The sequence below is a fragment of the Physella acuta genome, unplaced genomic scaffold, assembly GCF_028476545.2.
Source record: "Physella acuta isolate Inbredline_101_S28 unplaced genomic scaffold, ASM2847654v3 ptg000619l, whole genome shotgun sequence".
Lineage (NCBI taxonomy): Eukaryota > Metazoa > Mollusca > Gastropoda > Physidae > Physella > Physella acuta.
This window is the reverse complement of record NW_026732138.1, coordinates 3,327-13,157: the sequence shown is the minus strand read 5'-3', so window position 1 is coordinate 13,157 and position 9,831 is coordinate 3,327. Positions and strand designations below refer to the sequence as shown.

Below are 9,831 nucleotides of genomic sequence, written 5' to 3'. Positions count from 1 at the left end.
CGAGGGAATTAAAATAAATTTATTTTCAAATTAAACTTAAAGGTCATTGTTAATGTATGATGATCAGCAGCTTTAAACTTTTAAGTAGATTTGACCAGGGTAAATACTGGTAAATTGAAACATTACATGTTGTAGAATAATCTACATAGACTCTCTTGGAACCATCAAGAACATTAAAAATGTGTACAATGTGAGATAACAGTTTAAATCTAACTATTCCTTCTATATATCGACTGCTTAAAAATTAGGTTCCGCTTTATGTTTAGTGAGTTGTTTTGAAAATCTTCCCCAAAATAAATAAAGATAATGGAATTAAAATGTTTCTGTTTTAATTCTTTGTTATCTAATTAATCAAAAAGCTTATATAGTGCTGGTTGAAATTTACCATAATTAACACATCAATTTAAAAACTCATAAGCCTTAGAAAACCCCATATTAGTAATCAAGCTAATTTATTCTATATAGCTGATGAAAAACTATAATTTGTGACCTTTATTATAAATTATTCTTATTAAAGTAATAAATAAAATTAGATTATGATACATATCTTTTGTTTCTTTTGTTTTTTTACTGGCCTACATTATTATTTAAAACTAACACCAGATATGAAAAAGACACATCTAAATTTGTCATGACCCAAAGTTCTTTTTTTGTACACAATAGCTGTTGTTTTTTTTTAAAATTGAAACTTATTGCTGTTAATTATATTTGAATTATTTCCACTTATTTGTAAAAAAAAAACATGAACAATTCTTCTGCGTAAATACTTGTAGAAAACCAAATAAATGCTACATTTCACCGTAAGTTACATTAAGCATGAAAGACACTTTGTTAAAAAATAATTGGAAAAACAATTTTGAACATTATTTTCAATGATTATTGTCAAGATTTAGCAGCTTTTTCTGAATAACTGCTGTTTCATAAACTATAACTAAGGTTGTGATCATTTTCTGTGAAAAATGTTTCTTTTAAGGGGGAGATGTTAGTGAATGCCATTTAGTACTTGGGAGCTTGGGCTGTGAAACCATTTCCTGCCAGTGTACGAGCTCTTCACCCCTGGAGTACATAAAAGCTCCGATGGCTACTCTACCATATTCTATATCATCACTACCATATGCACGAGGACAGGTCAGCATAATGGAGACAACCATGTTACAAGAATCCATTTGTTTTCCGTTGACAGTAAATGACAACGATTCATTGAACATGATCTCCTGGCCCCCATTTCGAAGAACCGTACGCTTGACTCGATGACACTTATGACCATAGAAAAGCTGAACTCTGACATATGCACCTAATTTAAATAAATCAATTTTAAATCAATTTAAAAAAACAATAAATGAGATTAAAATAAGACATCTTAAACAAGTGCTATTAATATTTAATGATTAATATATGTGTTCTTTAAAGTTAATTGATATTGATTTCAATTACTGTACAACTTAAAAGGCAAGATAGTGCTAATGACTAGATGAAGTTTTTAATCAGACTTAATTGTATCACCTGTGCAAAGCTTAATTAATTCTAAGCCATACCTGTATCAGGGTAATCTTCCATACAGTTCAGGTTCTTTGCTCTGTGTATGCCAATTTTGATTTTTTCACTTGTTGGGGTATAGACCAGACTGAACTGTAGCTCTCCAAGGGAGGAGGTAGACTAAGGATAAAATTGTATATCTGTTCTAATTTGCTTGACGCAATAGTATTCATAAACATTTACTACAAATTTTTTAAAAGTTGCATGAATTATCAACTTAGTAAAAACCTTTTAAATATTCTCATCTGTATTACATTAGAAATAACAACAGTCTTCTTCATCATTTAAAATGTTTGTTTATGAAAGACTCTGTAATTCAGATTAAACAAGTCTTTTAATTTACTTAAAAACATTCTTTTTCATATTTATTAAATGTGAACTTGCTACAAAATGTGTAATAGAATAGTTAGTTTATATTAAAAGGATCTTTCAACCAATTCTACGATCAGCTGACAGCAAGGGCATGAACTCTTACCTGAACCATTGGCTCAAGGTCACTCCACATCACTTCACCTTTTGTAAGGTCAAGTCCTTTTAGATTGATCATCACATGACCAAGTGAGTGGCGAACACGCCTGCGATCCACATCGTACACAGAGAAGCGTAGAACTCTTTTCTTTAAATCGTCAGGGGGAACCTACACAATTAAAACTCTTGTGTTAAATGTATACATTACTTACAATTCTAGAAATTAAATTTAGAAGAGTACAGGATTAGTTTTAATTTACCTTACTGTTCTATAACATATTACATGGAATCAATTATGTTAATTTAGTATTAGCTTTAGTTTAGATATTGGTTACCTACAACATCTACCTTATTCTACCAAGCATAGTGGTTGACCAACTGGCTAATAATAGAACATTAACTATCAAAAGGATGTTTTGATGCTACTACCTGGAATGAGTGTGTCTCATTGAATATTGGACTTAATGTTTTCTTCTTCACTTTCGAAACCTTACAGGTACGTTCATCAGGTAGAAGAAAAATTTTGACAAATGGGTCTCTTGATTGGCTTCCATTTGTTCGACCTGAAATTAAAATAATGATTGTTTTTAATGAATAAAAATACTTTAATTTTCTGTTTAACTCTGGTGTTTAAACTTAATGCCTAATGCAGTTTATAATTTTGTTATTGTTTTAACTTTAAACATTTTCATTTTATTGGGTTAAGTCCCTTTACAATTTACCTTAGAAAATTTTCTGACAAAGTAGTCTTCCTTTAATATGATTTCAGCGGGGTTAACTACCATCTTTCCTACATAATTATACTTTACATGGCCTGAACTTTTTACAAGACAATGTACTCAGTTATTATATTAATAAGTATGTTCAAGAGTGTAATTTACTCTCCTATTGTGACCAAAAATATGTTATTTCCCAACTAATAATACAAACAGTATATGCATTGTTTCAAAGAAATGTATCATCTGCTATTCAGGTGGCTTAAGTCAAAGATCAATTTTTAATCCAACCCAAGATTATAAGGTTGGATTAATCAAACCAAGTCATTAATATTCAGATCACTGAAAGATAGCATTTATTATTCCGTCTCCTTTGAATTATTTTACTAGAGTAAGGTTCTTGTAATCCAAGTTTGAAAAATAACTTTACAAATAGTTGGTGATTACTGACTGTCACTCTTTCATTAAGAAATTGCTGGGTCTAAAAATTAGTTTTTGTTTTTAAAATGTTTAAACTATTATTTAAATTTTAAAATAATTAATTGAAAAATAAAGCTGGTGTATATTTGAAAAAAAAGGAATCAAATCTTACCAGGCAAATCTTTCACCTTTACAAGAGTGACCTGCAATTGTTCTGTTACCCCGTCATAAAGCATTGAGAACCATAGGCGACCATGGGGAGTCTCGGGCAGATTTGGCTCATCATCCTCAGAGAAACTTTGGTGACTGAAAACAAATGTAAACATGGCTTCAGAGAAACTTTGGTGACTGAAAACAAATGTAAACATCGTCCTCAGAGAAACTTTGGTGACTGAAAACAAATGTAAACATCATCTTCAGAGAAACTTTGGTGACTGAAAACAAATGTAAACATCATCCTCAGAGAAACTTTGGTGACTGAAAACAAATGTAAACATCATCTTCAGAGAAACTATGGTGACTGAAAACAAAAGTAAACATCATCTTCAAAGAAACTTTGGTGACTGAAAACAAATGAAACAAATGTAAACATCGTCCTCAGAGAAACTTTGGTGACTGAAAACAAATGTAAACATCATCTTCAGAGAAACTTTGGTGACTGAAAACAAATGTAAACATCATCTTCAGAGAAACTTTGGTGACTGAAAACAAATGTAAACATCATCTTCAGAGAAACTTTGGTGACTGAAAACAAAAGTAAACATCATCCTCAGAGAAACTTTGGTGACTGAAAACAAATGTAAACATCATCCTCAGAGAAACTTTGGTGACTGAAAACAAATGTAAACATCATCCTCAGAGAAACTTTGGTGACTGAAACAAATGAAACAAAAGTAAACATCATCCTCAAAGAAACTTTGGTGACTGAAAACAAATGTAAACATCATCCTCAGAGAAACTTTGGTGACTGAAAACAAATGTAAACATCATCCTCAGAGAAAATTTGGTGACTGAAAACAAATGTACACATGGCCTCAGAGAAACTTTGGTGACTGAAAACAAATGTACACATGGCCTCAGAGAAACTTTGGTGACTGAAAACAAATGTAAACATCATCCTCAGAGAAAATTTGGTGACTGAAAACAAATGTACACATGGCCTCAGAGAAACTTTGGTGACTGAAAACAAATGTACACATGGCCTCAGAGAAACTTTGGTGACTGAAAACAAAAGTAAACATCATCCTCTGAGAAACTTTGGTGACTGAAAACAAATGTACACATGGCCTCAGAGAAACTTTGGTGACTGAAAACAAATGTACACATGGCCTCAGAGAAACTTTGGTGACTGAAAACAAAAGTAAACATCATCCTCAGAGAAACTTTGGTGACTGAAAACAAATGTACACATGGCCTCAGAGAAACTTTGGTGACTGAAAACAAATGTAAACATCATCCTCAGAGAAACTTTGGTGACTGAAAACAAATGTAAACATCATCCACAGAGAAACTTTGGTGACTGAAAACAAATGTAAACATCATCCTCAGAGAAAATTTGGTGACTGAAAACAAATGTACACATGGCCTCAGAGAAACTTTGGTGACTGAAAACAAATGTACACATGGCCTCAGAGAAACTTTGGTGACTGAAAACAAATGTAAACATCATCCTCAGAGAAACTTTGGTGACTGAAAACAAATGTAAACATCATCCTCAGAGAAACTTTGGTGACTGAAAACAAATGTAAACATCATCCTCAGAGAAACTTTGGTGACTGAAAACAAATGTAAACATCGTCCTCAGAGAAACTTTGGTGACTGAAAACAAATGTAAACATCATCCTCAGAGAAACTTTGGTGACTGAAAACAAATGTAAACATCGTCCTCAGAGAAACTTTGGTGACTGAAAACAAATGTAAACATCGTCCTCAGAGAAACTTTGGTGACTGAAAACAAATGTAAACATCGTCCTCAGAGAAACTTTGGTGACTGAAAACAAATGTAAACATCGTCCTCAGAGAAACTTTGGTGACTGAAAACAAATGTAAACATCATCCTCAGAGAAACTTTGGTGACTGAAAACAAATGTAAACATCATCCTCAGAGAAACTTTGGTGACTGAAAACAAATGTAAACATCATCCTCAGAGAAACTTTGGTGACTGAAAACAAATGTAAACATCATCTTCAGAGAAACTTTGGTGACTGAAAACAAATGTACACATGGCCTCAGAGAAACTTTGGTGACTGAAAACAAATGTACACATCATCCTCAGAGAAACTTTGGTGACTGAAAACAAATGTACACATGGCCTCAGAGAAACTTTGGTGACTGAAAACAAAAGTAACATCATCCTCTGAGAAACTTTGGTGACTGAAAACAAATGTAAACATCATCTTCAGAGAAACTTTGGTGACTGAAAACAAATGTAAACATCATCTTCAGAGAAACTTTGGTGACTGAAAACAAAAGTAAACATGGTCTCAGAGAAACTTTGGTGACTGAAAACAAATGTAAACATCATCTTCAGAGAAACTTTGGTGACTGAAAACAAATGTAAACATCATCTTCAGAGAAACTTGGGTGACTGAAAACAAATGTAAACATCATCCTCAGAGAAACTTTGGTGACTGAAAACAAATGTAAACTTGCTTAATCTAAATTATTCTTTACTGAAAGTAACAAGTTTCAACCTAATACATTGTTTCAAACTAAAATATTTGTCTATATTTTTATTTTTATTTTTTTATTTTTTTTTTAATTTATTTTTTTTTAAAATAATTTCTATATTTTCTTTTTTTTAAATATTATTGTTTTAATAAAACGGGAGTGATCTCCCCTAAACTTTCTCGAATATTCTTATATAAAATAACAGGGGATGGGAACTCGGGCTATAGAAATGATTTTTAATCCATTTTAAATACTTAAAGTTTTAAAAATAGAATAAAATCTCGTAGACAAATTAATTGCACACCAAGTGAACGCTAAATAAAAAACGCATAATAGCGCGCAATATTATTAGTACTTTTAAAATTTACATTAGTTTTTTGATAAATCGGAAGTAGCGTAAAGTACTACTTCCAGTCAACGTAAATTACTCAAAATTTTACAGAAGGTAGAGAATTAGACCTTTTACTTACATGTGATATATCATTTATCTATCTGAAATAGTACTCAAGTTATAGGCTTTTGAAAAATTCAAAGTAGAAAAAGTACCACTTCCGGTTGTCGGAAATCGCTCAAAAGTTGATACGGATCTACGATTTTGATATAATACTTATATATGAAATTTCATCAACCTAGCTGTAACGGTACTCAAGTAATCGTGTTTACACACGGACAAACACACACACACACACACACAGACATACGGACAAGATTGCAAAATTATGTTTTTCCGTATCAGTGAGGTGTAAAACGTCGAGATTTGTAAAAATCTCGATTTTTTTTTTGCACGATTACAATACTTTCTCTATACTTCGTATATACGAGAAAGTAAAAATGACAAAAATACTAGACTCTGTCTGATAAAAAGTTAAATAATTTCTATAAAACAAACATTTTAACTGATGTCATTCTTCATTAAACAAAGCTCCTTCCTAATTTATTTTTCATTGAAAACAAGTTTGAAAAAAAGATATTCTTTGCTGAAACAAACATGTCTCTAGCTAAATATTCTTCAGTGAAAACAAACTACAACCTAAAGTATCTTTATTAAAAAAAAAAAAAAAAAGAAAAAAAAAACCACAAGCATTTACTGTAAATATTGTTAACCAATTAAATGTATTAAAAAGCATTCTTAACAAATATACTGCAACGCTATTGTTACGCTATTGTTACGTCCCTTACGTGTCCCCTGCTTGTGTGTTGTGTGCTGGAAAGACAGGTACCCTCCCTTTGGTGTATAGTTGTATCCCTTAGTTGAGTGTGTTTACATGGAGCGAAAAGTGTTCACGTGAGGTGTGACGGGTGTCAGAGCGTGTGCCAGTGTGTGAAGAAGTTAGTTGTAGTGTGGCTGTGGACGTGGAACGTGGTGTTGAGTATTGTTATTTATGTTGTAGACCCCATTTGATCTTTTACTATTTTATTACTATATATATATATATATATATATATATATATATATATATATATATATATATATATATATATATATATATATATATTTAATATCTTATTATTATTCTTATTATAGAGTGTTAGTGTTATCTACTGTTGTATACGTTATATTTGTATGTTGTTATATATACACCCCTAGACAGAAGAACCTAACAGCTATCAACACCCTAATAATTCTACTAGTCTTTAAACTTTAAAAGTTTCAACGGCTTCTCAAAACTTACTGGTAGAGGTCTGGTTTAATGCTCCCTAGTGTGTTACTTCTCTGATGGGTGCTGAAGTTAAATTTGGAAGATTTCTTTTCATGGGGGCTCCAAGGCTGAACCCTCTCTGGTGGTAGAGTGAAGTCTGGAATACGATCAGAAGTCAGAGAGCGGGCTAGCATTCCTTTGGCGCCAATAGACTTCAGGTTAAGAGCATCTGGGCAGGACATTCGCTTGCTGAGTTTTGGAGACGGTGTTCTGTAGGTGAAATAGTTGCTGTTAGTTGTTTTTTTTTTAAATAGACGAAATTATAATTTTAAATTTGGGTAAAATTAATTATTAGCAGAGAGTGTCAACTGCCATTTATTTCTACAGAATGAACAATTTCTGTTTATTTTTATTCTGTTGAATGTTTGCCCAGGCGCTAACACCAAACATTGATAAGAGGGTCGCCTACAAATGAATTTACCTTATAAGGTCTATAGCCCATTGGTTTAACTCCACCTCTTCACCTCTATTGTTGGGGCTACAAGAATCCACATCACTTTTTCGCCTAAATTACGTCAAAAAGAAACACAGACGCGTTTCATGTCCACGGTAATTGGGAAATTTTTAAAATACTTCTCCCTTGAGAAAATATTAGGCCTATTAATATATACACCGTCACATTTTTTCAGCTCCGACCTTATCCACACATAGCTCATCTTTAAAAAAGTCAAACCCCCACCCCATCCACGTCCGTAACATGTATGGAAGACCACAAACTATCACATATTAAATCAAATTATGCTCGCACTTATATTTCTACCGCTTTCGTCGTCGATCCCCCCCCCCCGCCTATAACTTCAACAAACACCAATAACACATAAACTAATTATCTCGTGACGCGCATGCTAAAAATAACTCTGAAGACTCGAACCTGGAGGCGGGTGCAGACTTGGTGCTCTTGGATTCCTCCGAGCCATCGTCAAACGTCAAATCATGGAGCAGCTTCTGACGTTTGCGTCGAATCTTGAACCACAGCACCGCAGCCACACAGATGACGATAGCGGCGACCGCACATGCGCACACGATGCCCAAAGATAAGGCTGCGGAAAAAAAAAAACATTTTTTTTTATAAAAATGTGACAATAATTGAAGAAGCTATAAACTGTAAATACGAAAAAATAATCGATACAAATTATACCCTGTATGCTGTGTGATTGCGTGCAGTTACCTCCCTGTCGTCAGAAAAGTGTTTATCAATTATCATGTTTGCGCAATACTTAATTCCCTGATAAATTATAATCAAAATACAATTTGAAATAATACCCCAAAACGCTGGTCTAGTCTATCCATAGTATTGTTTCAGGGAGATCACCCGTGTTAGTCATAACAAGGAATCATTGCTAAACCAGTTCTGATAATCCAAACTAGATGACTCGCTTCGTTTAGATTGAAATATTTTAATAATTCAAAAGATGAATTTAATTATGTAGTTTACTCAAAACTCACTATTACACTATCATTACTTTGGTAGCAAAAAGAACTTTATAAGGAAAAACAAATGTTGAAATGTTTCGAAAAGGTCATTTTCAAATGGAAAGATAAATAATATTTTCTCGGTTTGCTGAGGGTGGGAATGTGGTCGCACCTAACCACCCCACCCCCACCAGTAGATATGCCTATGATCACAGCAATAGTCTAACCATGGTAGGCTTACTAAAATGTTTATAAAACCGATGAAATAAAGAGGTTTTTTTTTTTTTTTATAAATCTGAATTAGAACACTTGGCCATGAGTCATGTTTAGAATTTAGCAATAATAGCTGTCATCTCGAGGCTACCCGACCCAGGGCGAATGGCGGCTTGCTGGAGTACAATACAATTACAATTCTTATATTAAAAGCCCGGGGCGAGGGGTAAATAGCGTCGTCAGCGAAAACATACAAGGTGAAGATGGATAAAGCGAGATGGACAAGGACACTGGTCACCCACGCACCGGCGACATCAGACGACAAACAAGTGGGCGGCAGCACGAGGGGAAGTCACTCTCAGGTTTTGTTAAAGTGGTTTTTATTTTATGAGTACACGGGGTAAGCTACCGCGATAGGAAGAAATGTGATGGTAGTTTATGGCAGTCGGAAATTTAGTTACAACCAAGGGAGGTGACTCTTGTTGAAAAAAGGTTAATTCCGTTTAGTTGTGAGGAAAAATGTGGCGAGGTTTGCACAAAACGTAAGGGGAAAAGGAAAGCTAAGCTTTAAAAGTGTCGGATAATACGGAGCTAGACTAACGCAAAGCACACGGAGCTAAGTTATAACACTAATGTATGGGGGAAGGGAGATAAGCACACACAATAAGGGAAATAAGCACACACAATAGATGGA

General features: G+C 33.5%; 1 protein-coding gene across 1 annotated transcript; it reads right to left on the bottom strand.

Annotated features, from left to right (window-relative positions):
* Positions 1–682: 682 nt before the first annotated feature.
* LOC131947981 (synaptotagmin-15) lies at positions 683–8,551 on the bottom strand (the record flags this gene model as incomplete). The annotated part of the gene is given in 7 exon segments (XM_059309418.1): positions 683–1,294; positions 1,536–1,656; positions 2,012–2,173; positions 2,434–2,567; positions 3,313–3,446; positions 7,485–7,721; positions 8,383–8,551. Coding segments are annotated over 7 exon segments (1,283 nt in total), but the record flags the coding sequence as incomplete, so codon positions are not given.
* Between the last annotated feature and the right edge of the window lie 1,280 nt (positions 8,552–9,831).